Below are 27,924 nucleotides of genomic sequence, written 5' to 3' on the forward strand. Positions count from 1 at the left end.
TGTTTTTATTTTGATATTTAAATATTTATGAAATTTGCGCATTTAAATAGTTGTAATATAATGTGTCAACTCAAATTAATGTATTTTTTTTAATTTTTAAACTCTCAAGAAAAGAAAAATTTAACAAATACATAGAAAAAAAGCTTATATAAAATATCAAGTATATATGTATTATATTTCCATGTAAAAAAACACATGCGCAATTGCACACACAAAATAATAAGAAACAAATATATTTTATTTGAATGCTCATTTTAGGTGATTATTAACATATTTGAATTAATATGCATATACATATAAAATGAAAAAAGAAAATTGAAGTAATAATGTTATATATCTTTGAAAAAAATGGTAATAATATAAAAAGCAAAAATATTGCAATGGTATTATAAAAGAATTTTAGAATATTTAAATGTATTACAGATATTATAAGTATACGCATTTTTTACTCTTTTTTGCAATTTAGTCATTATTTTAGAAAAAAAAAAAAAAAATTATAAATATTCAGTTAAAAATATACAATATACGGTTAATAATGGATAATCGCTCTTCCATTGCTTTAAAGAATTATTATTTAGAATCTCATAGAAAATACTTAAGTATAGTGAATATTGAAGATAATGTAAAAAATATCTTAAAGATCAAATATACCGAAGATATAAATATAATTAGAGAAAAGGAATATATAAATGATAATTATGTAATAGAAAATAATAATAAAAATAAATTTCTGTTTCATGGATGTTTAGGCATAATAAAAGCAGAAGATATAAATTTTTTGGTAATAGTTTCTGAGGCAGAAGTAGTATGTTATTTATTTAATCGTGCAGTATATAGAATTAATAAATTTTCCTTTGTCCAATTGAACGATAATAATTTGAGTAGGAATCCTAATGAGAATTATGAATATGAGATATATTGCTTAGGGACTAATGGGAATTTAACCCAAGTAAATAATAATACAAAAAAAGAAAATAGAAAATTTTTTTGTAATAAAAAAAAAAAGCAGAGACCGAACTATTTGGATAATATTTTTGAATCCCAAAATGTTTTTTTTGATAGATGTATTTTAAAGTATAATATATTTAATTATTATGATGCTTATATTCATAAATTTAAAAATAGCACATTAAAAAAAGATATATTAAAAACAATAATATATTTTTTACATGCTTTTAATAAAGGCCCATTTTATTTTTCATATTATTATAATTTAACTATTTCTCTTCAAAATCATTACATAAATGAATCAAAGAAAATAAAGGAAATGAATAAAGAGCATTCTCATATATATAATTCTGAGGAGAATTGCAATATTTCTATTAAAAATTCCATGAACTATTTTAATGATTTCAAAAAATTAAAATTTTCAGAAATTAATAAAGAATATACATGGAATTGGAAACTATTAGATAAATTTGCTGAAATAGATGCATCTGACTTTGTTTTATTTTTGATTCATGGATATGTTGACTCAAAAGTGTTACATGTATATAATAATAAAATTATTTTATATTTAATATCAAGAAAAAATAGAAACAGAAGCGGTGTAAGGTTTTGGTGTAGAGGAGGAAATAAAAAAGGAGATGTAGCTAATTTCGTTGAAACAGAACAAATAGTTATTTGCAAAGACTCAAAAAAACTAAACGTTTTTAGTTATTTATTAATTAGAGGATCAATACCTGTCTTATGGAAACAGCAACCAACTTTAAGGATAAGACCAAGAATACATATATGTTCAGATATGAATGAAAATATTAATATTTTAAAATTACATATGGAAAAATTAAAAAATACTTATGGAAAAATTTCTATTACCAATTTAATAAATAAAAAATTTGGTGAAAAATACTTAGGAGAATGCTTTGAAATATGTTTAAAAAAATGTAATGTAGAACATAACTTTACTTGGTTTGATTTTCATAGAGAATTTAAAAAATTAAATTTTGAAACATTACAGAAATCATTAAAAACAGTAGTAAATGATTTAAATAACTTTTCATATTTTTCTTTTTCTATACCTAATACTCTTAATAATCTAGAACATGAGCACTTTTCATGGGAAAATGTAAACGTTCATAGTTTTCAAAAAGGAATATTTCGAGTAAATTGTATTGATTGCTTAGATAGAACAAATGTTTTTCAAAGCTTTTTAGCGAAATACGTTTTATTTTTACAATTAAAAAGTATAAATATAAAATTAGAGCAAAATAACAAGTTTCCTTATTATTTCTTTAAAAATGCATATGATGAAATATTATATCGTAAAATATGGATAAATAATGCTAATGCTATAAGCAAAATATACAGTGGAGCTGGCGCTTTAAAAAATGATATAACACAAAATGGTAAGAGAACAGTTAGTGGTTTGCTTCAAGATTTATATTATATTATACTAAGATATATAAATAACAATTTCTTGGATGGTTATAATAACGATTGTATAAATATAGCTACCAACGAAAATTTAAAATATGCACATATTTTTAATATTCACAAAGGAAATTATAATCAGTTAATAAAAGTATTATTAGAATTTATTATTATTTTTTCTGCATCTATATGTACTAAGCCAATGCAGGAATTGCTAAAAAGAGTTTATTTTTTTTCACATAATTTTATTATTAACTCTTTTTCTCATTGTGCTAATTATATTTTTTTTTTTATAAGGAAAAATTTTCATTTATTTTTGTTTCCGTTAAATCAAACAAAATATTTCAATTTTATTTCTATCTTAGCAAAAACATCAGGTGTTATGTCTATTTCTTTTTTAATTTTCCTTCTTTTTTGTATTTATGTTTTCTTTCAAAAAAAAAGAGTTCTGTCATCACCACAATTAGACACTAATATTTGAAAGAAAAAAACTTGAAACAATTCATTATTTTACAAATTTTAAGTTGAAGAAATTTTATATAGGATTTTTATTTGGGATAAAATAAAATAATTATTATTTTTATCTTTCTAGAAAAACTATAAAGTTTCTATTTTTATTAATGCATATATATTTATTCGTTTATTCTGTTTTATTGATATTACTTTATTTGATAAACTTTAAAAATATTTAAACTGTAGTGTTTTTTTATATTTTAATATATAATATATAAAGCTACATTAATCATTTTAGTAAAATACATTTTTTCATAAAAAAAAAAATATTTCCTTGGAATTTTACATAATAGTTAATTTTTTTTTTTTATTAAATTCAAATAATATCTTATATAAAATTTAAAGAATAATAAAAAAAAATAGTAAAATAGTTTTATATTTTTTTCTGAAAAAGGTATATATAGATATAGCTCATCTATATAATGCTTCTTTTATTTTATTAATTCTATTTTTTTTTTTTTTTTGTTAATTTTTACGTATTAAAAAAATATGTTATTGATACAATTTTTAATTAATTTGAGTTTTTATTTGTGTATATTTATAGTTACTATCATTGTCATTTAATCTTTTTCTTTTTTTTTGAATTTTTTACATCTTTATATTTTTTTTCTGCTTTGTCAAAATATAATATATATGTTTTTAATGTATTCTTACAATTTTTTTATTATTCTTAGATTTCTTTAATAACTTGCATTTTATTTTATTTCATTTTTTATTCTATATTTAATAACAAGTAAAGTTTGATCTATATTAAAAAAATTAGGAAAAAAAAAAAAAAAAATATGCATATAGTTTATCATTAATTTGAATTGATTTTTAAGATTTTTTTTTTTTTTAGTTTTTATAATTTAATTTTTACATCAAAATTTTTTTGCAACATAAAATTTAAAATACAATAAAAATATGAAGTAAAAAGTATATATTAAATGCTCTTTGCAATTACATAAAATGAAAAACATAAAACATAAGCATAATTTAAATAAAAATTATAATCATAGCAATGATATTAGTAATTTACATCTAGAAAATATAAATCTACAGTTTTTAAAAAAAAATAATACAAAAAAACTAATAAAAGAAAACTTTTATGAAGTAACAAACAAAAATAATAAATACAAGAATTATATAAATAAGGAAATTAATAGAAATACCAATATTAAATTGAATAATAAAAATTATATGACAAAAAAAAATGATTTATCATTCAATACAAGCAGTACAACAAATGTAAACAATTATTTTTATAAGGATATTCATGTTCCTTGCTGCAGTTATAAAAGGAATCAAAATTACGAAAAAAGAGAATGCTTCACTAAATATGAAAACTCTGAAAATCAAGAAAAGAATGATTTAGAAAATGAAGAAATTGATTTTAAGAGCACTTCAATTTACAAACCTATAAATAATGAAAATTTTCAGTTAAAAAAAAATTATATTAATAATTCAGACAGAAATAATGAATTTAATGATAATTCTGAAGATTCTATAGATGATATTCTTTTGGATATTCATACAAAAAATGAAATTCAGAAAAACCAAGTTAATTTGAATAATAATATTGATAAAAATAATAATGCGGTAAGTGAAAAGTTTCAAACTCATGAAAGTAATGATAAGCAACTTTTATTAGATCATATAAAAAGATTAGAATATCAGAATAATATATTTCTTAATAACCTTCTAAATATGTATTATGTATGTGTTGACTATATGAAAATGCAAGATGAAAAAATTAAAAAGAAAGAAGAAATAATTCTTTTTCAAAATAAAATTATAAATAATTTAAAAAAAAAAGAAAAATTAGATAGTACAAATGTATGCAACAGTTTAGATTATAACTACAAATAATTTTAAATAATAATAATTATAAATTTGTTACATATAAAATAATAATTGCAATAAACATATGCCTTCTTAAATAAAATATACTTTTTAATAATTATTAATGTTCATATTTAATTTATTTTTAATTTGTATTTAATAGAAGTATGAAACTTCATACTTATTTAAGAAAGAAAAAAAAGTGAAATCCACAAAGTTACATTTATGTAGAGATTTTCATCCCATAGATTTTTTTTTTTTTTTATACCATTATTCCTTCTTTTAAAAAAAATTTTATTTTTTATTTTTATAATAATAAAAAAAAAAAAAATACAATTTTTTTTATAACGAGATTAGTTGAGAGAATAATAAGGCACACACACACACACAAAAAAAAAAAAAAATAAATAAATAAATAAATAAATAAATAAATAAATAAAATAAATTAAAATAGTAAAATAAAAAATAGCTAATTTTTATTTAATACACTAGCATATTATATTATTATTATTTAATACAAATATTTGTTTTTTAATTCTTTTTATTTTTCTTTTTTTTAAGACTTATCTTTTATTTGAAATATTTTTATAATTATCTTATTCATATATAAATGCAGATACTGATATTGTTTCGTAATTTATTATTACAATTATGATTTTTGTTTTTTTATTATTTTGTTATTCTAATATTCTATAATTTTTCTATTCTGTCATTTTATTTTATTTTATTTTTTTTGTATTTTTTTATCTAAACTTTTTATAGATTTTTCCTATTTATTCTCTTTTAGATTTTTTTTTTTTTTTTTTATAGTTATAATTCATTATTACTAATGTTATACAACTTTCATATATTAATTTGAACTCTATTCTTTTTCTTTTACCGTCTTTGTTTTATTCTATGTTTTTCTTATATGCGTATGTTATTTCACTAGTAAGTACTATTATACATTAAAATTTATTCATAAAAACTTCATTTTTCCTGTTTATTATATATTTCATTCTTATTACTTTTTTTATGTCCTTTTTTTATTTTATTATATATTCTAAAAAAAAAAGGAAATCCCATAAGCAATTAATGAAAAAGGTTGTTTAAAAAAAAAAAAAAAAACATTAATTAAATAATAGAAATAATTTATATATTAAGAAGAAAAAAAAAGAGTTTATATGCAAAAATATGAATATAGATAAAGTTTATAATAATGAAAATTATATATATAACAAAGATTTACATTCTAATGACAATATCCATGATAGAAAAAAAAATAAAAAGAATAACATTACTATATTAAATAATTACCGAGATTATAAAAGACAAGACGATGTTACATATAATTATGTATTATTTTCATTAAATAAAAATGGGATCAATAATTCTAGTGAATTGAAATTAAATGAATTAAATGATAATAAAATGAGTAGCAAAATAAAAAAGAAAAAATATCAAAATATTAATAATAATTATTATAACCAAAAAAGTAATAAAATGGTAGATAAAAAGGGAAATTATTTAGATATAATAAAAAGTGTTCCACTCAAAAAAAATTATATAAGTATTAATAATAGTTTTAGTATAGATAATGATTTTTATAACAGTTTATATTTTAGAAAAAATCATTCTAATTGTTGTATTTATGAATATTTTCATAATAATAATAAATATAATACATATTTAAATAATAGAAATAATTTTATCTTAAAAAAAAAAGCTTTTTTACATAACAAAAAAATATCCAGTATATATGATTTAAACACATATGAATACTTCAATGTAAACATAAATAATATATGCCAAATGAATAGCGAAAATCATATAAATAAGATAAATAATATAAAATATAATTCAAATTTAGAAAATATTAACCACTATAGTACTTGCGCTAATTTTACTGCTAGTAATATTAATGATAATGCGAAAAAGAATAATTTGTATTATCAAAGAAATAATGTGCATAATCAAACACTTAATAATAATTCTGAAAAAAATGTATCTATATTAAGTAAAAATTCGCAGGCTATTAATTCTAACTATAGTAATAAAAGCCAATATTTAAAAACTAATAGTAATTTTAAAAGGAACCTTTTACAATTAAATAATATATATAATTATGAAAAGAACAAAATATTAGATTATAGTATATTTAACACAAGTAAAATAAATTTTCATTATTCTAATAAAAATTATAATGTAACCAATTCATGCAATAAAATGAAAATAAATAAAAAAAAAAATCACTCTCTAAATTATTGCCCTAATAATAATTTTATTAGGATAAACACTCCTAATAATAAAAAATCCATTATATCATATTTCAACAAAAAAAATAAAAATGATAACAATGAAATTGTAGAAAGTTTAAGTAAAAATGAAAAATATTCTAAGGTTAAAAAAAAAAAAATAAATAATTTCTGTTCTTCTTTTATATTTAGTAACAAATGTTTTTATGAGGATAATAAAATAGAAAAAAAAAAAAATTTGTGTTCAAAAGATTCTTCAAACTGTGATAATAAATTAACAAGGAAAAATAGAGAAGCAAGCGAACTAAAAAACAGTACTTATTTTATTGATTTGTTATTAAATGGAGAAAAGGAAGCCAAAAATATAATAGATAAAGCTTATCAAAATAAAAAAAAACTAAGAAAACTAATGCATGAAAAAATAGAAGAAGAAATAGAAAACTTTAAACAAAAGGAAAACTTAAAGTACGAAGAAAGTTACAAAAAAATGGAAGAAGAAATAAAAAGTGAACAATTAATAGAAAATGAATTACAGATTATTAGCACTCAAATGCAAACTAATTCTTTAAATATTAATGAAGCATCTAATTATATAATAAACAAAATTATTAATGTTGATTTAACTTTAAGTTATGATTTATTAAAATATTATTTGCCAATGAAGGATATTCTTACTATTCATTTAGATTTAGAACAGAAAAATAATCAACAGAATATAAAAAAAAAAGATACATTAATAATTGATGAACAAGGAAATTCATCAATTCTTCATTATAATCAATATAAAAATGAACACACAGTTAGAAAATTTGGATCGTTCTGGACAAGAATAAGACATAATAAATAATTCCTTCCTTTAAGATAAAATATTTCTTGTAAAATAAGTATACACACATTTTTTGTAAATTATTATAATTTTTTTAATCAATTATTTCTCTTTACTAATGGCCATATTTTTTTTTTTTTTTAGAAACTTATTCTCTACATAATATTTTTTTTGTAAATTTACTATTCTATCTTTTTTTTTTATATATATTTATCTATCTATTCATTAATGTGTTTTATTAAATTATTTATATATTTTTTCTTTTTCTTCAATTTTTTTTTTTTTCCCCCTTTTGTTAAAAATTTTTTAATTAATTATCACAATTAAAACTAAATTAACTTTTTCTCTTTTTTTTTTATAAATTTTGATTTATATAATTCTTTATTGAAAAAATTGTAATAAAGACTTATCATTTATTATATTTTTAATAAATCATTAAATCAAATATTTCATATTATCTAATTAAGATTTTTTTCTTATCCTAAAAAAAAAAAAAAAATCTAAGTAATATATATATATATTCTAAATTATTTCTGTAATAAAAAAAAAACATTAATTATTATTTTTTTTCTTTTTTTTCTTTGGTATTGTAAAGTTAAAAATGTTGAAAAATATCGATATATATAAAATTTATTAAAAAAATATAAAAAAAAAAAAAAAAAATAAATTATATATAAAATTTTTTTTTTTTATATTTATATTTTTAAATTAAAAATTCTTCTATGAATTTTCTTTTTAAAACATAAAAAAATAAAAGAATTATTCATTTTAGTTATTCATTTTGTGAGTTCTTCTTTGTTCTTTCTTGTTCAATGGCTTCAACCTAGGATAACAAAAATAAAAGTTATTATAAGTAATATCATTATTTCGGAAATAAAAATATAAAGGAAAATACATTTATAATAATTAAAAAAAAAAAAAAAAAATTAAATTTAAAAAAAAAAATAATAATCACTAAGAAATGTTTAATACGTAACTTTGTCTAATTTTTTATGTACAATTTAGCATGTATAATTATTTGATCTTTATGATTAAATATATATATTTTGAAGATTAATTTTTTTTTTTATAATAAAAATAATTTCATTAATATATAATTTATATAATTTTTAATTAACCAATGAATTGATTTTCTGTTCATCAATAAAAAGTAGATCCTTTTCTGTAAGTAAAGCAACCTCCACATTTTTACTACTTAATTCTACAACCTATAAAAAAAAACATAGAGAAAAATATTATTTAAGCAAATATATATATAAATATACATGTATAAATATATAAATATTTACTTCAAATATAGCTTTTAATGCTAGAAGAATACATTCATTCTGTTCCATATTTTCATAATAATTTTTTTCTAAAAATTCTTGAACAGTTTTTGCATTTTTTCCAATAGCTTGAGCTTTCCATGAAGCATATATCCCACTTGGTTCAGTTTGATAAATACATATTTCTTTATTATTTTTAAATCCGGCGATTAATGTTGCTATTCCAAATGGTCTGACACCACCTCTATGAGTAAATTTTTGTTGAACTTTCGCAACGTATTTGGCAATATAATCAACCGGTGCAGGCTCGTCCATATTTAAATAATATCTTTGGCATTCCAAACGTGTCTATATATTCATTTAAAAATAAAATAATTAAATATATTTTCAGAAAATAAAAAAAAAAAATTTAGGAAAATTTTCTTTTAATTACCTTATTAATTAACACTCTTGCATCTGCATTTAATCCAGCAAAAGCTAAACAATTATGTTCATCTAATTTTATTAATTTTTCTGTTGTTTTGGGGTTTTGTAATTTAGGAATATTTTTTTTTTCAACTGCTAAAACAGCGAAGTTGGAACTTTTTATTGCCACTGCACAACCACCTTTTTTTACTGCTTCTAAGGCATGTTCTACTTGTAATAAATGTCCATCTGGACTAAAGACTGTTATTGCTCTATCATAAGTCATTTTGATGTTACTATTATTTTTAATGTTTTCTATTCTATTTATTTTACCTACATTAATATATTAAAAAAAAAAAAAAGTAATTAAATAAAACACTTCTAAAATGTGCTTTTTTTTTTTTTTTATATTAAATATATATATATATATACATTCACTCACTAAAGTATATTATAATATAATATTTATTTATTATACTTTATATTGTTTAATAAAGAAAAAAAAAGGGAAAAAAATAGTTACTATGAAATACTATACATAAGAACAATAAATGAATAACAAAACATTAACATTTAAATAAAAATCAAATTTAGCTTAATATACAAAAAAAAATAAAAATAAAAAAAGAGTATTATAATAATTTTTATTAAAATGATATGTAATTATAAATATTTGATAAAAAATACGTATTCTTTACAAATTTATTAAGATATAGATACAATTAAAAATTCTTAATTATTAAAATAATTAAAGATAAAATAATAATATAAAAAAAATATATAATTATATATTCATTTGTATGAACAAAAATGGAAAAGTAAATACATACTTAATGAGATATATATATATATATATATATATACATTTTTATTATCACATATATCTTACAATTAAGGAATCTAATTTTATTTTTTTTTTTATTAAGAATATTATGAATTACCCTTAATTCTTTAATTTTTTTCTCACACCCAAAATTAATTTTTATAAAAAATTATTTAATAATAATTTTTTGAAAAAATTATTATTTTCAAAGATAATAAATTGTGTTGATAAAATCAAAATTATATTCATATTTATTTTTTTATTTTTTTTTAATATTTTTATATTTTCTAATCCTGTTTTTTTCAATATATATATACATATAAAATGTTTTTTTTTTTTTTTTTTTAACTTGCATAATTCTTCAATAATATTTCCTTTTTTTTTTATTTATTTTTACATATATATACTTTTTTTATAAACATATAAGTTTTTTTTACAAGCTTTATTCCATATCACTTTTGATAAAATTTCCCAGTTAACTTCTAGTACCATTTTTAATTATTGTAAAAAAAAAAAAAAAACCTTGTGTTGTTTCTTTTATATTATTTCCTATATATTAGTTCATTTTATTTTTATTTTTATTTTATTTTTTTTTATTTTTTATTATTTTTTTGTTTTTTCTTCATTATATTTATATGCATACACATATTATATATATATAAATATTCTTAATTAAAAATACATAAAAGTTGAAATTTTTGTATGATTAGATATATACGTAAATCATTGATGTTTTAATTTTTTTTTTTCTTTTTTTATCTCATATTAATATAGTAATATAATATGGCTAGAAGATATGATAGTAGAACAACTACTTTTTCTCCAGAGGGAAGACTATATCAAGTAGAATATGCATTAGAAGCTATTAATAATGCAAGTATAACAATTGGAATAATAACAAAAGAGGGAGTAATATTAGGAGCAGATAAAGTTTTTATATCTAAATTAATAGATAAAGCTAATAATTTTGAAAAAATATATAAAATTGATAATCATATATTTTGTGGAGTTGCTGGTTTAAATGCGGATGCAAATATTTTAATAAGACAATCAAGAATGTATACACAAAGATATTTATATAATTATAATGATATTGAGCCTGTATCTCAGTTAGTTGTTCAAATTTGTGATATCAAACAAAGCTATACGCAATATGGTGGTTTAAGACCGTATGGAGTTAGTTTTTTAATTGCTGGTTATGATATGAAAGATGGTTATCAACTTTATCACACTGATCCTAGTGGAAATTATTCTGGATGGTTTGCAACAGCAATAGGAACTAATAATTTAACTGCTAGCTCTATTCTTAAACAAGAATGGAAAAAGGAGATGACTTTAGAAGAAGGCTTATTATTAGCATTAAAAACATTAGCTAAAAGTACAGATAATGAAATACCTAAAAGTGAAAAAATAGAATTAGCTTATTTATCATACAAGGACGGAGAATTCTTTCAAAAATATTTAACGGAAAAAGAAATAGAAGAGTTAATTAAGTTATACACACAAAAATACGTTAAAGAATAAAAATTTTATAATCTGTATTATTTATTTTCCATTATTGTTTGTATAGATATTCTATTTTAATTTATTTTTATTTTTTTATTTTTTTATTTTTTTTTTTTTTCTTTTTCTTTTTCTTTTCCTTTCCTTTCCTTTCCTTTCCTTTCCTTTCCTTTTTTTTTTTTTTTAATATAAAAAGCTGTTAACTTATAAAAAATTATTTTTATTTAAAAAAAAAGAAATACAATGAAAACGATTAATTATTCTTTATTTTTTTTCTTTTTGTAAGATTTTTATTTTTTGCTATAAATAATTCAAAAGTATTTAAAAAAAGGTTTTATATTTATCAAATAAGTAAGGAATAAATTAAAACATTTAGGTTATATATATTTTATTAAATTATTATTTATGACAAAATAAAGAAATATATATAAATATATGTATATATATACTTAAAAATTAAAAAAAAAAACTTTTAATAACTATAATAAATCTAAAAATTAGTATAAGAAGGAAAAAAAAAAGGTGATTGTACATTGTGTTTTTTTTTTTATAAAATAATTACATTCTTATAGAAATATGCCTTTTTTTTTAGTAGTATAATAATATAATAGTAATTCTAATATATTTTAATTCCTTGTTTATAAATTTATATATATATATATACCAATTTTTATTAACAAGCACATGTTATTAGAAATTTATATCTTTTAAAGAAAAAAAAAAACTTATATATATTAACAACGAACAATCATACCACATCCTAGAAAAAATCCAAAGCTAACAGCTCCACCTATTACAGATACAGGAAAAATAAAAAAATTTTTATGAGCAAAAGACGCATATAATCCTGTCAAGCTTCCAAAAATTCCACCAACCATTGATCCCATTTTTACTCCCATTTTTATACTTTCTAAACAAGCTCTTGTTCTATTACTTAAACTTAAGTCAAAAAAATTATTTTTGTCATCATAGCTAAAATATTTCTTATCATCATACGTCGCCGAATCTATTATATTATTACTAGTATACTTAGAAAAATCTTCATCATAGATATTATTTGAAGTATCTTCTTTAAATTCAAATTTAGGAGGTGGAGTAAATCCTTTAAATTCAGTTAAATTTTTCTCATTTAGAGATTTGGGTTTTTCTGGTTCTGCAGCTAAATGATTACCAAAAGGAGGTGGTGCTACATAATCATCATATTCAGATTTAACAGTTTTCTTTTCACTTGATTCTTTTTTTCGAAACCAATTCATATTGCATTTATATATATGTATATATATTTATTTTTAATTTTTCTTATAATATCATTAAAAAAAAAGCAAGTATATTACCTTATTTAAAGAAAAAAAAAAAAAATTGTGTTATATTAAGCTTAATATTTTATATAAAATAATTATAAAAAAAATAAAATAAAAATAAAATGAAAAAAAAGGTCAACCTTTTTTTATTGTATTTAAAATTTTTTTTTATTTATCAATTTTTATTTTTATTGTTTTCAATTAAAAATAACTAATGTTTATGAAGCTTTAAATGGAATATTGAGTACACCTCAATTTATTTTTATTTCATTTTATTTTCTTATGGTGTTATATATATATATATATATATATATATATATCTTCTTATTGTATCATACTTTTAGTAATTATTCTTTATTCTTTAAAAAAAACAAAGTTTTTTAATTATAAAAAAAAAATTGTTCGGATATTTATCATAATATATATATACATTTATTTAATGAGATTAACTATATAAAAAAAACTTTAGCACTCTTGTTTTTAAATGATATAATCTTGTTAAATAACTAAATTTTACATATATATTGTTAATACATAAAAGGATATAACTAATACTAAAGAAATTTATATGGAGATCATTAATAAATAGATGTATATAATTTTAAGATTTTCAGTAACAGCGTAATCTTTAGTAATAGATAAACAAGGAATATTATTTTACAAAAATGGATTTTATTAATCAAAATTTTAAGTAATATTTAACCTTATAAATTTTAGAGAATTTTAAGAAAATAAAATGAGGAAAGAGAAGAAAAATCTCTATATATTAATTTAATAAAATGATAAAAAAAATCAATCTTCTTTTCTTATATAATTAATAATAAAAAATATTCCTAATTACATATAAGATATACATTAGTTCATAACCTTAAAACGATAGCATTTGTTATTTCTTAATAGAAAATTTATAAGAATATATAATACATACAATGAAAAAAAAAAAAAAATAATAAATGGAAAAAAGAATAAACTTCAACAGAAAAAATAGAAAAATATAATCGAAAAAAAACTAAAAGATTTTTATTTTTTTATTTATTACTTATTAAAAGTAAAAAATAATATTTATTTTTAAAAAAAAAAAAATTTTTCTAGAATTTCATTAGTATGTATTTAATTTTTTTTTTTTTTTCTTTATAATTTATCCAAATTTTTGTTTTTACTAAATTTTTTTTACATTCAATTTAAAATAAATATCTGTTTTTTATGATATATATATAAATATGTATATAATAAATTTAACAAATTTAAAATGTTTTTAAAATTAATAATAAATTTTATTGAGCTCTTTTACAAAATAAAATTAAAAAACACTTATGATAAAACATATATATATATATATATATATATATATGTGTATATATGTTACCAAAACAATTTTATGATTTAGATAAATTTTTAATATAGAAAAAATTGAACATTGATTCATTAGTTTTTTTTTTATAATAAAAATTATAACAAAAATTAAAAAATATATATTTATTAGATAATTTATCTTATTAAATTATTTTTACTTTATATATATATAATTAATGTAATATATGAATAATAGAAGGAATTGCATTTGTTAAAAAAAAAAAAAATATGTTGTTTAAGAAAAAAAATTATTTTATAAATATTGTTCTGTAAATATAGAATTATTATTTTAGTGTAACATTTTTTTTTTTATGATTTCTCTTTTGTTTATATGTTTTACCATCTCTTTTTATAATTAAAAAAAGAAATAAAAAATTTTCTTAATTTCAGATAAAAACAATCTTTATAAAAAATAGAGATAATAAGAATAACAATAATAATAATAAAATAAATTGTTTCTTTTTTTTTTATATAAAATATTGTCAAAATGAATGCTTTTAGATTAATAGGTGATATATTACATTTAGTAAGTATGTACATACTTATTATAAAATTAAAAAAGTCAAAAAATTGTATAGGGATTTCTTGTCGTATGCAAGAATTGTATTTAATAGTTTTTTTATGCAGGTAAACAGAAAAAAAAAAATTATATATATATATATATATATATATATATATATATATATATATATATATATATATGTAATAATTTGCTATAATATATATCTTTTTTTTCTCTTCTACAGATATATTGATCTTTTTTTCGTTTTTGTGAGCTTATACAATACTATTATGAAGATAACATTTATATTAACTATAGCATATACAATATATTTAATAAGATTTAAGCTTCCTATTTCCCAAACATACAATAGAAAAGTTGATAATTTTAAAAGTGAAAAGTATTTAATTCCACCCTGTATAGGTATACTTATTTATATAGAATATAAAATGAAATGAGAAATACAAAATAAAATAAAAATATTAATTATAAAATATAGATATTATATAAAAATTATTAGAGAAATTATAGTATTCTATTAGATAATATTTTTTTTTAGAAAATTCTAATTATTAAGAATTTGTTATTTGGAATACATATATATATATTTATTTATTTATTTGATATTTATTTTATTTTTTAATTTAATTTTTTTTTTTAGTTCTAAGTTTATTAACATGTAAAACATATAATCTTTATAATATATTATGGACATTTTCTATATGGTTAGAAAGTGTAGCAATATTACCTCAGTTGGTTTTATTAGAAAAACAAAGAGAAGTAGAAAATATAACGTCTCATTATGTTATTACAATGGGATTATATAGGACTTTTTATATTTTAAATTGGATATATAGATATTTTTTTGATGAAAAACCTTATATAAACGTTGTAGGATGGATAGGTGGTCTCATTCAAACATTATTATATATTGATTTCTTTTATTACTTTGCTCTTGCTAAGTGGTATGGAAAAAAATTAGTGTTACCCTTTAATGGAGAAGTTTAGAAACCATAATAAAAATATTTAGGAACATGTTCTTAGTAATGGAAATTGTTATATATATATATGTAAAGCAGTGGTAATTATAATAACATTAAATAAATGAAACAGTATGCTCAAAAATAATTTTAAAATAATTTTCATTTCATAAGTTAATTTTTTTTAGATAATACATACCATACTTATAAAAAATTATATATTAAATATCCTAAAAAAAGTGTGACTAATAATAATAAAATAAAAATTAATTTGACAAAAAATTCTTCGTTTCTTATCCCATATATAATTCCTGTTTCTATTTTTTTTTATTTTTATGATTTTTTAAAAAAAAATATATATTTATATACATAATTTTTTCGAATTATATGCTAAAATTTCATATGGGTAATTTTTTTAGTTATATATATATATATATATTCTTATATAATTTAAGTATAAATATAATTTTTTTTTTTATAGAATTTTTATATAATTACATTTTCATTTTATTTCTATTTTTAAAAAAATTCAAAAAATTAGTATATTGTTAACAAAAATTTATAATATACAAATAATTATGAATATTTTTTTGTTTTATTTTTTTTAACAAAAGAATAAAAAAAGGAAAGAATTAAAAATTTTAAATGTTGATTGTAAATCAGTTTCTGATGATATTATAGGTAGATTTTGGATATGTCCAATTGACAATTTCTATATTATGCACAATATATATAAAATGGAGTTATATATATATTAAAATGTCTTGTATTATATAAAAGAAAATATTATATAAATATACATTTATAAATAAATTGAATAGATAAAATAAGTTAATTTTCATAATGAATTTATAAAAATATTAAATAAAAGTAAAATCTAGATCGGAAACAATTTTATTTCTTAATAATGATTTAGTAAATCTTGTTTTACAAATAGAACAACAAATTCTATCTTTATTAGTTTGAGAATCCTTTTCCGAGCAGTAAATAGCTAAACAACAAGAACAAATATAAGCTATATCTATTTGCTTGTTGTGACAGGAGCAAACAGCTATATTGGTATCTTCATTTAAGTATGTATTAGAAAAGTATTTTCTCGAATTATTTGAGGGTAAAAACCAAAAAATAATAATTTGTGTCAATATATCTTCAATTTTATCATTGCAATTAACATTTAAAAATATGCTATTATCTATATATAAACCATTGGTAATATTACATATTTGTTCAAGTATTTTCGTTTTATGATTAAGTGAAAAGACATCAATTATTACATTATTTCTTTTAGCATTATAAGCTATGTTCATTAATTGTGTATATTGATTGGTATAAAAGTGGCTTTTGGATATATCTAATAAAAATATTCTAGTATTAATATTTTCATATAAATTACAAATTCTATTATTATAACATAATGCAATGATTAAGGCTGATGATAAGGTACTTTCACTTAATTTATCACTTTTATTTTCATTAATAAAATTAATTAAATTATCATAAGTATCACTACAATAATCATTTTCTGTTAAATTATTTTTAGCATAAGATATATAATTTTCATATATGATTTTACAATTATTAGAACATGTAGCAATTATACATATCCTTTCTGAATTACTCATGAAACAATAGAATCTTATAAATTGAAAAATTGATTTAAAAAAATCGGATAATTTTAAAGTTTTTACTTGATTTTTATCAAACTTTATTTTTAATCCTTCACACCATATTAATAAGTTAACATCTATAACTAAAATTAAATGGTTTTTAACTTCTTTTTCATCTTTTAAATTATCTGTTTTTGAGCAAACTTCCTCATTTTTCTGCATTTTTTACTTTGTATATTTTTAAATCAGTATTCATTTTACGTAATATATATATATATATATTATAATTTTATAATGCAATTTTTTTATTATACCAAAATATTTGCCACATATAAATATACTGTTTTTATTAAATTATAAAAAAAAAAAAAAAAAGAAAAAATTCATAAATAGAATTAGAAGAGATAAAATATAATGAATATTTTTAAATTAAAAAATTATGAATTTACATTTAAAATATATATATACATGTAATTTTTGTTTTAAATAATAATAAACAAAAAATATCTTAATACCCTTTTAAATTAAAAATAAAAATAAGATTTATTTTTTAAAATTAAAAATTATTCCATATATAAATTCTTTTAAAAAAAAGAAAAAAAAATGAAAGAGGTGAAATTATTATTTTCTTTTTAAATAATAAAGAATACTTTTATTTGAATGGAAAATGTGAACAAATGTGAATGTAATATTTTTTGAAATAAATTATCTTTTTTAGTATTATATATTTAACAAAATTTTATAATTTGACGGATATATGAATAAATAAAAATATTATAGTTTAATATAATTTGTACTATTATAGATATATATTATAATTTCCATAATTTTTTTTCCTTTTATTTTTGAAAATTCTTTTTTATAAATATGTCATTTCATAAAAAAAAATTTGTTTTGTTTGCGCAAAAAAAAAATTATACAAATAAAAAAATTAAAAAAAAGAAAAAAAAAATTAGAGATATTAATTATGTAATAGCTACAAAACCTAAAACACTTTGTAAATTTTTTTTGTGTAATGATGACATATCTATATGCTTTTGGAGAAGTTCTTTATTTAAAAATTTTCTCAAGCATATAAAGCATATGCTATCTAAATTATCAGTACTACATCGTTGATTTATAACACTTTTTTCTGCACTAGTATTTGAATTATTAAATTCATTAACATTTTTATTATTATTGAATTGAGTTGAGTTACCTAATACTTTGTTATTAGGATGTTTTAGGTTGCTATTAACGATACATTCCTTAAAAATCTCTTTAGTTTGAGCACTTGAATTGGCATTATTTGGGAGATCATTATTATATTCCTTATTAGATTTATTGCTTATATTATTTTTATTATCTAAATTTTTATTATTACTTTTTTTCTGAAGTTCTTCTTTATCTGAAAAATCATTTTCATCCGCTGAATCAGTAGAAAAATGCTTTTTTATAATTTCTTTATTTTTTTTTTCTAAATTATTGCAACTACTCTCGTTAATATTCATCTGCTCAATTGTCTTTTTTGATGCTAGAGCTATTTTTCTGACTTCTTCTACAAAAGTAGAAATTTTAGTGCTAGTTACATTTTCATTTGTATTTTTCGTTTTATTATTTTCATTATTGTTATCATTGTTATTATTACATATGTTTTCATCTATATTATTTTTCAATGTATTAGACAATAATAATGACTCATTAGTACTCTCATTTTTATGATTTCCTTCTTCATTATCTAAATATATTCTTACTAAACACTCTGCTTTCATATTCCATATGTAATATCCTTTTGATAAAGACATATAAAATTTTGTATTATTATCAAAATATATTTGATAAATTGGGTGATAATAATACTGGCTATTATAATCAAAGAAAAATTCTGTTAACTCAGGCTTTCCTTTTTTTAAAATAATTATTTGAGATGTCCACACTAAAAAGAAAGTATAATGAAGTAGATTCATATTTGCAATTGCTTCAAAATAATTAACAAAAAAATTAAAATATGGTATATAATTTTTAAGAACAATAGCAGATGACTTATTTATATTTAATTTAGCTAAATTTATACAATTAAAAAAGCATTGTTTTTCTTTTTGATTTACATAATCCAACTTTAAATAATTATTTTGAAAATTTATATAATAATTTCCTTCAAGTTCTTTCATCATTTTTTCTGCTACATTTTGATTATTAAACTCAATAAAGCAAAATCCTTTTCTTTTGTTCGAACCTTTTATATCATTAAATAAATAAAAATAATCAACATTACGTTTTTCAAATATATTATTCAAAAATTTTATAATATCTTTATTAGGTATACTACCATCTATATCTTTTAAAATTAACATGTTTGTTTTTTCTTCATCAAGCAATACTTCTTTTGTTGTTTCAAAATTTTCTATATTATTTTCAAAGAAATGAAATAGATTAAATGAATAAAAATTATAATCACTGTTATAATTATCATTTAAAGAAATATCAGTCTTTGCATTTAATATGTTATTATTTTTAATAAAATTCAGCTTATCATTCATAATATCCTCATAATTACTATTTAAATTATTTACATTATTTGTATATCCATGATGAGTATTGAAAGAATCAACTGCAAAATTATTGAACACTTTTTGATCATTGTTTAAATTAAAATTGTTTTTTAAATATGAATTATCTGAACTATTTATATTATTTTTTAAAAAATTATTTATGTTCTTAGATTCATTTTCTACTATTTTTGAATCACTAGTTTTTGCGGCTTTGCAAAAATAGCATACCGTTCTTCGGGAAAAATTTAAAAAATTACAAAAAGAGCAAAACCAATCATTAAATTTTTTTATAGGTACTTTTTCTTCATTATTTTTATTTTTTTTTTTTAGTTTAAATATTGGAAATATATGACAAATATTTCTTTTTATTTCAATACAATTATTTTCTTCAAAAAGAGAAAATAATTTTCCACAAGCTTCGTTAGATGGAAATTCAATTATACAACATTTGTCATCGCTTATTTTATTTTCTAATTTTCCTCTTAGTATATTCTGTTGTATATTGTTAAAATATGAATTATTTTTTAAAAATTCTAAATTTTCTTTTATGAATAAATCATCTTTTATAGAAAAATATGATAATTTATTTATATATATATTGAGAGGTAATGAAAATGCATTATTTATTGCTATATTTCTAATAATTTCATCAATTTCTTCTTCTGTTATATCATCAGGTATTTTATATATAAAAATAAATCTAGATAATTCAATATTAGTTTTCTTTTCTAAAATATTATTTGTATTTTGTATCTTTTTCATATTATCATTTATATGTGAATCATTTTCTTCATAGTCATTGAATCTTTTCTTCTTTCTACTATATTTATGATATTTATCGTCAGAATATGAAGAATATTCTTCTATTTCATCATCATTACGTGATCTTCTATATTCCTCTTTATTTTTAGAAACTGATTTGCTTTCATTTCTTCTATTTTCATTTTTATTGTATGAACTATTATTATTATTACTCCTATTTATTTTTCTTTCTCTTTCAAAATCTCTATCTTTATATTTATTATAGTATTCAGAGTTATTTTTACTATAAGTTTTTTCAATACTTCTATTACTATTCCTTCTTTCTTCATATTTTCTCTTAATCCTTTTTATATTGTATTCATCATCGTATTTACTATCAGACTTTTTATCATATTTATCATCATGCTTTTTATTATATTTATCATCATATTTTTTGTTATATTTATTATCATATTTATCGTTATATTTATTATCATATTTATCGTTATATTTATTATCATATTTATCGTTATATTTATTATTATAATTATCGTTATATTTATTATTATAATTATCGTTATATTTATTACCATATCTTTGCTCAAGTCTATTATCACTCTTATCTCTATTTTCTTGTTTATAATTTCTATCTTTATTTTTTTCAAAATATTTTTTATCGTTATTTTTATAATCTTTTTTACTTAAATTGTTAGGTGACTTTGATTTAGAATTTTCCATTTTCTCCTTTTTATCAAAATTATATTTTTGTATATTTTTATTTTTTTCATAAAAATCTTTTTCTTCTTTTTCTTTTTCTCTTATTTTTTCGCAAACGTCTCTATTATATATTAGATTATTTTTTTCATTGCTATTTTTATTTTCTTCACAATTATCTCTATAATATTTATTTTTATATGGCATTTTCATTCATAATCAAAAATCTTTACTAATAATATTTTAATGTTTTTTAAATATTCATAGCTTTTTTATTTCGTATTTTTATATTAATTTTTTTTTTTTATTAAATATATATTAAAGATAAAAAAAAAGAAAAAACTAAAAAATTAAAAAGATTATATTAAATATGTTTTAAATAAAATATATTAACACCTACATAAAATTAAGAAGAAATGATAGAATTATTTATAAATATTAAAATCTTCCATTATTAATAAAAAATAAAGATACATAAAAAAAAAATTCTTAAAATAGAACTAATACAGAACGGAAATATAAAAAAAAAGAATCGAAAAATGAAAAATCAAAAATAAAAAATGAAAAAAAAAAAAAATAATAATAAAGATCATATGAAAATTTTTTAAATTTTTATTTTTTTTAAATTAAAATTTTTAATTTTTATGAATAGCGTGTATTTAACTTTTTCATTATATATTTATCTTTTTTTTTTTTTTTTTTTTGATTTATATATATTTGTTTTGTTTTGTTTTGTTTTTTAATGATTGTGTATTTATGAAATAAATTTAAATAAAAATAAAAAAATATACTGGAAAATTTAATTCTAAGAAATGAAGATTAAATACTTTTTTTTTTTATTTAAATTTTTAAATTGTCAAAAGATAAAATGGATTTTTTTATTATAATTTTAACAATACTATTTATATATTTCTTATTTGATTATAATTTCTGCTCTAAAGGATTAGTTTTTTATATAGGGAATAAATCTTTAAAAATTCTTAAAAAGTAAAACAAAATTAATATCTATTAAAATTCTATTTATTATTTATTATTGATTGTCAATATATATGTAATATACTAATATTAATAATACTAAAAATATTTTGTCTTTTTTTTTTTTTTTTTTAATAAAATAAATATGTGGGAATATTTAACAAATTTATATATATATATATATATATATATATATATATATATATATATATATATATTTTTATTATTTTTTTAATAGATGCAATAATATAGAAAAAGCTTATAGAAGTACAATATATTTAATGCATCCTTTCTTTCAACATATGTTTGTTCACTTATATTATTTTTATTTAGAAAAAAAAAAAAATTATTTAAGCAATTTAATTTTTGAAAAATTAGAAAAGAGTACATATAATAGTAATAGGAGTGATGTTAGTAATTTTTTAATTAGAATTATTGAAAAGATAAAAAAATTTTTGTATATTAAATTATTAAATATATTTTTTTTTATTGTAGAATATACAAATATATATGAAAATATCAATTTTAATTCTTATATTAATACAAGAGAAGTTTTAAATAATAACAGCTTTGGTACCATAATTATTGACTATTATTTGCCTAATGCTACAATAAAAAAAAAGAATGTTAAGAATTGTAATAAATTAAACAATTCTGATAAAATAGATTTATATGATTTAGTTAATATTAACAAGCAAAAAAAAATCAATTTAATATTAATAGATAAAAAATGGAAACGTATTTTAAATATAGAAAAAGTTGATAATGCTAATGTTCATTATTTATATTTACAAGATACCGTTTTGATTCAGTATCTTCAATTTTCATGCATTCTTAAAAATGGTCTATTAAAAAAATTAAATGATAGAAATGAAAAGAAAAAAGTACATGATATAAAAGAAAAAGAGAAAACTTCTAAGGAAGAAAAAGAAAATAACAAACAGAAAAATATCACCATAATAAATAAAGAATCAAAAAAAGAAATTAAGAGAAATAATGCAAAAAAAGAACAAGAAAAAGATGAAAAACTAAAAAATGGAACAATTACTACGACCGAATTAGAAAAAGAAATAAAATTAAAAAGTAATATAGTAACAAATGAAGAAATGAAAGAAAATATAATAATAAAAGAGAAAGAATTAAATGAAAAATTAAATGAGAAAGAAAAAGTTCAAAACAGTAATAATGTAAAAAAAACCAAAGAAAATATTATTAAAGATAAATTAAATATATATCTTAATCAACTGAAATATAAAAATATAAAAGGAATTATTGTTATAGTACCTGAAGTATTTTATAACTACATAAATATAAAGGATATGTCTAACAAAATACCCTTATATTATTTCTTAACAAAAGATATAAAAATTGATTCTCTTACAATTATAGCAAAATTATTGGGCTATATTTGTGTCCATATACATATAAATGTTAATTTTGGATTATCAATTCCATTTATATTTAGAACAAAAAATACTAATATTTTTAATATATCAAATAATTTTAATATTCATGCAAACGAAAATTACTTTAATATGCGTAATAGAGATAGTAGTATGGATATAAAAAAATCGGAAGATTCATCATATATGAATAATTTAAAAAGCAGTTTTACTTCTGAAAACAATAGATATGAGCAAGTAGGATGCTCTTCTTCATATGCTAGTTATAATGAAAAAGAAAAAATAAATTTTAATAATAAATTTTGTGATGATAATAATATTTATAATTATGAAAATATTAGCAATAATAGTTACAAAAATGATGTTTTTAATGGAAAATATAACAATGAAAGGTTTTACACAGAAGAAACAAATATTCCGTTATTTTCGTCTCCTTTTTCGTTTTTTAGTGATAACTATAATGATTTAAATATAGCAATGAATCACTTTAGAACAATTTTTAAAAATTATAATTTTGTTTTTTTAAGTTTTAATGATGGTACTAATGTTTTATTAAATTATTTTTTAGAAAAAATTTATAAAAAAAAAAAAAAAACAGGGATGGATGAAAATATAAATAATCAATTTAATTTAAATAATGCTAATGTATATAAATATCATTTGCAGAAACATAAAGATAATAATGATATAAAAACGGATTTATGTGACAATGTAAATGAAAAAAAAAATAATTCAAAAACATTTCAATCAAATAAAAGTGAAGAAGAAAAGGATGATATTAATATGCAGAATAAGAATAACATAATGAATTTATTTTTCAAGGATAAAAAAAAAGTAAAAGAAAATAAGGAAAGAGAAAAATATAAAGAACTGAAAAAAAGTAATGTTGAAACAGTATTATGTGATATAAAAAAGAAAGAAAAAAAGATATTATGTAATATATATGATAAAGAAGGAAAAAAAGATAAATTGGATGAGAAAAATTCAGAAGATTCAAATGCAAGCTATGACGAAGTACGAATAATTAATGAAGTAGTGAATGAACAAATTAAGAATAAGGTAGAAGTGGGAGAAGAAGAAGAAGAAGAAGAAGAAGAAGAAGAAGATGATGAAGATGAAGATTACGAAGAAGAAATTAATGGAAGAAAAAAAGACGACGGAGAAGAAAAAGCGTATGAAGAAGAAGATTATGTTGTTTATGACAATGATTATGAAGAAGATAATAATGATAATGAAGAAAATGAAGATGGTGATGAAGAATACTTAGGGGATGAGGAAAGAAAAGATATAAATGAAAAAAAAAAAAGAGGAAAAGAAAAAAAAAATGGTACAGAAAAAAATAAAGAAAAGCACGAAAAGAAAAGAAGAAAAAATAATAAAGAAAAATTGAAAAGAGAAGAAATTGAATCCTTTTTAAGTTTATCAAAATTTAATAATATTTTTAATAGGAGTAAAGAAATTATATTAGAAAAAAATAATGAGGAATATAAAAATAAAATTAAGAAGAACGAATCTAAATTATCCAATTTGAATAAAACAAAAATAACAACAAAAAAGTTAGCTTCAAATACAAATAAAGATTATTCTAATAATAAATATACTAATTTAAACTTAACTAATTTTACACCAATTATTAAAAAGAATGAAAATATTTGTGAAAAAATTTCAGCTGAAAATTTTAAAGATAACATAGAAGAAAATAAAATAAAATCAAATGACAATTTTATTGAATATTTGAAAAATAAAAAAATAAAATTAAATGTTTTAAAAAAATTTGAAAGTAAAGAACTAAAAATGAAGGATGATATAGTAAAAGATGCATCAGGCTTTTCACAAAAATTTCGATATAGTTTTTTTAAAATAAAAAATAAATTTAAACAAAATTTTAATAATTCAGAAAGCAAAATAATACAAGACAAGAAAAATATTGAAAGAGATAAAATGATGATTAATTCTTTTAACAAAAACAAAAATGGAAAAGGTTCTGAAGAAAATAATAGCACCTTAATGGATTCTCATTTTGACGATTATAGAAAAAAACATACAAAAGAACTATGTATTTTAATTAACTTCTCATATAATAATATGTTTGATATATTTAATTATCCTGATGATTTTATTGAAAAAAAAAAAAAAAAATTCTTAATAATTCATAAAATTTTTTATTCTTTAAATATATTTTTTAATTCATTTTCAACTATAATAAAACAAAGATATTTTTTTTCTTGCACAAACGAATTAACTAAATTTCTAAAAATATCTTTATTCTTTAATTATGATGGTAAGTCAATTAATAAAATTAATAATCAAAATACTACGAAATATAATATTTTATGTGATATTAATAAAAGTTGTAGTACTTGTGAAAAGAAATTAAGATATTTAAAAGATCGTTACTGTGTATCACATAATAAAGACATTCATTTAAATAATATGATTTATAATGAAAACAATTGTATTCTTAATAATTCAAATAATATAAAATTAGAGGGTGATGTTCTTAATATACATAAATGTTACAAGAATTCAGAAAATTATAATAAAAATGATTCTAATTATACTCTTAGTTGTTATAACAATAAAAGCAAGGATTATAATCAAATTTATAACAAATGTAGTAAAAATTTTAGTTATAATGTTAACAACTGTAATAATAATATTAATATTAAAAATGAATATACCAATATGTGTAATTATTGTTATAAAAATATTGTTAGTAGATGTAATAGTACAGAGGAAAACCATGAGTATGCTACTAATGATAATATTTATAAAAATCATTCTATTTTTTATGATAATTATTGTTTAACTGATATAAATGATAAAATAAATAGAATAAAATACAGAAGAAAAAGTGATAAAATATATAATTTATCTCTAAATGATGAATATTCAATAAAAACTAAAAAGAAAGAAAAGAGAAAAATATTTTCCGATAAAAATAACGAAACAAATTTAAATATTATTCATAGCAAGAGTAATACACTAGAAGATAATTTAAATAATAGTAATATGACCTGTAACGATAACAGTAACTATAATGATATCAATATAAGAAATCTCAAAAATATATTATATGAGGATAATTTTGAAAACAAAATAAAAATTCATTTTAACATTGAAAAATTATATGAAAGATGGAATGTATATTTTGAAGAAAGCAAATTACATTTAAGTATTCAAGATTATTTTCTTTTTAATTTATCATTTATATATAATATATATAATTACTTAATATTAATATATATATGTACATATTTTTGTGAAGATAGTTACTTTAATTTTTGTGAAAATCAAAAATTTTATCAATTTGTTAAGAAAGTTCATGCACTTAATAAAAAAAAAGATTGTTGTTGGAACATTAGGCATATATGTGATACATCTATCATACCCAATTTTCTTGATTTTAAAGATTACAAACTATTAAAAGCTTTTTTTTTTTTGTTACAGAATTCTTCTAATATGTTTATCTCTAAAAATATAGAATATTTAAATTTTCCTGCTGTCTTCATTTTTTGTTCTGACTCAAAAAATTTTAATTTCAGTCATTTAGATATTATTAAAATTTCAAAAAATAACAATATTATATATTTATTATACAAAAGAGGAAATGAAGGTTTGTTCTTATCAGGTTTAAAACCCTTCATATGGATACATAAAGTTCTTTTTGATTTTGTTGAATCTTTGTTTTTGTCTAGTTATGATAATTAAAATTGTTAAGTTAAAAAAAAAAAAAATACAAATATTATTTTATTATATGTTTTTTTTTTTTTTTTGCGTTTTTAACTTAATATACTGTGTAAAAAATATGGTCCAAATCATTTATGAAAAATTTTTTTTTTGGTAAAATTTTTAAATAATGAAAAAAATATTTAAGTTTATTTATAAAGAATTTTAATATATGCTATATCTTTTTTTGTATAAACATATTTTTTTTAAAATTTAGTATTTCTTTATTATGTACATATAATTTTAATTTTTTGTACATTTATATATTTTTTAAAATTACATTATAAATATAATTAAATGTAGCAAAAAAATTCAACTTATA

At 17.7% G+C, this 27,924-nt stretch overlaps 10 protein-coding genes across 10 annotated transcripts; 6 read left to right on the top strand and 4 right to left on the bottom strand.

Moving 5' to 3' along the window:
• Positions 1-535: 535 nt before the first annotated feature.
• Positions 536-2,854, top strand: PRELSG_1116200 (inositol-polyphosphate 5-phosphatase, putative; the record flags this gene model as incomplete). Its single annotated transcript, XM_028677427.1, has 1 exon — positions 536-2,854. One exon carries the CDS (start codon positions 536-538, stop codon positions 2,852-2,854), a length of 2,319 nt encoding a protein of 772 aa, XP_028533818.1.
• A 980-nt stretch (positions 2,855-3,834) lies between these two features.
• PRELSG_1116300 (conserved Plasmodium protein, unknown function) lies at positions 3,835-4,734 on the top strand (the record flags this gene model as incomplete). The annotated part of the gene is made up of 1 exon (XM_028677428.1): positions 3,835-4,734. The coding sequence occupies one exon, from the start codon at positions 3,835-3,837 to the stop codon at positions 4,732-4,734; it is 900 nt and encodes a 299-aa protein (XP_028533819.1).
• Positions 4,735-5,880: 1,146 nt separating this feature from the next.
• Positions 5,881-7,788, top strand: PRELSG_1116400 (conserved Plasmodium protein, unknown function; the record flags this gene model as incomplete). Its single annotated transcript, XM_028677429.1, has 1 exon — positions 5,881-7,788. The coding sequence occupies one exon, from the start codon at positions 5,881-5,883 to the stop codon at positions 7,786-7,788; it is 1,908 nt and encodes a 635-aa protein (XP_028533820.1).
• Positions 7,789-8,539: 751 nt separating this feature from the next.
• PRELSG_1116500 (proteasome subunit alpha type-7, putative) lies at positions 8,540-9,726 on the bottom strand (the record flags this gene model as incomplete). Its single annotated transcript, XM_028677430.1, has 4 exons — positions 8,540-8,590; positions 8,886-8,975; positions 9,057-9,383; positions 9,469-9,726. 4 exons carry the CDS (start codon positions 9,724-9,726, stop codon positions 8,540-8,542), a joined length of 726 nt encoding a protein of 241 aa, XP_028533821.1.
• Positions 9,727-11,046: 1,320 nt separating this feature from the next.
• On the top strand, positions 11,047-11,787 carry PRELSG_1116600 (proteasome subunit alpha type-4, putative; the record flags this gene model as incomplete). The annotated part of the gene is made up of 1 exon (XM_028677431.1): positions 11,047-11,787. The coding sequence occupies one exon, from the start codon at positions 11,047-11,049 to the stop codon at positions 11,785-11,787; it is 741 nt and encodes a 246-aa protein (XP_028533822.1).
• Positions 11,788-12,500: 713 nt separating this feature from the next.
• On the bottom strand, positions 12,501-13,022 carry PRELSG_1116700 (conserved Plasmodium protein, unknown function; the record flags this gene model as incomplete). The annotated part of the gene is made up of 1 exon (XM_028677432.1): positions 12,501-13,022. The coding sequence occupies one exon, from the start codon at positions 13,020-13,022 to the stop codon at positions 12,501-12,503; it is 522 nt and encodes a 173-aa protein (XP_028533823.1).
• A 1,885-nt stretch (positions 13,023-14,907) lies between these two features.
• ERD2 (ER lumen protein retaining receptor, putative) lies at positions 14,908-15,930 on the top strand (the record flags this gene model as incomplete). The annotated part of the gene is made up of 3 exons (XM_028677434.1): positions 14,908-15,047; positions 15,167-15,339; positions 15,584-15,930. The coding sequence occupies 3 exons, from the start codon at positions 14,908-14,910 to the stop codon at positions 15,928-15,930; spliced, it is 660 nt and encodes a 219-aa protein (XP_028533824.1).
• An 832-nt stretch (positions 15,931-16,762) lies between these two features.
• Positions 16,763-17,731, bottom strand: TFB4 (RNA polymerase II transcription factor B subunit 4, putative; the record flags this gene model as incomplete). Its single annotated transcript, XM_028677435.1, has 1 exon — positions 16,763-17,731. One exon carries the CDS (start codon positions 17,729-17,731, stop codon positions 16,763-16,765), a length of 969 nt encoding a protein of 322 aa, XP_028533825.1.
• Positions 17,732-18,474: 743 nt separating this feature from the next.
• PRELSG_1117000 (Ran-binding protein, putative) lies at positions 18,475-21,702 on the bottom strand (the record flags this gene model as incomplete). The annotated part of the gene is made up of 1 exon (XM_028677436.1): positions 18,475-21,702. The coding sequence occupies one exon, from the start codon at positions 21,700-21,702 to the stop codon at positions 18,475-18,477; it is 3,228 nt and encodes a 1,075-aa protein (XP_028533826.1).
• A 661-nt stretch (positions 21,703-22,363) lies between these two features.
• Positions 22,364-27,584, top strand: PRELSG_1117100 (conserved Plasmodium protein, unknown function; the record flags this gene model as incomplete). Its single annotated transcript, XM_028677437.1, has 2 exons — positions 22,364-22,482; positions 22,709-27,584. 2 exons carry the CDS (start codon positions 22,364-22,366, stop codon positions 27,582-27,584), a joined length of 4,995 nt encoding a protein of 1,664 aa, XP_028533827.1.
• Between the last annotated feature and the right edge of the window lie 340 nt (positions 27,585-27,924).

This window comes from Plasmodium relictum (genome assembly GCF_900005765.1).
Source record: "Plasmodium relictum strain SGS1 genome assembly, chromosome: 11".
Taxonomy (NCBI): Eukaryota; Apicomplexa; class Aconoidasida; order Haemosporida; family Plasmodiidae; genus Plasmodium; species Plasmodium relictum.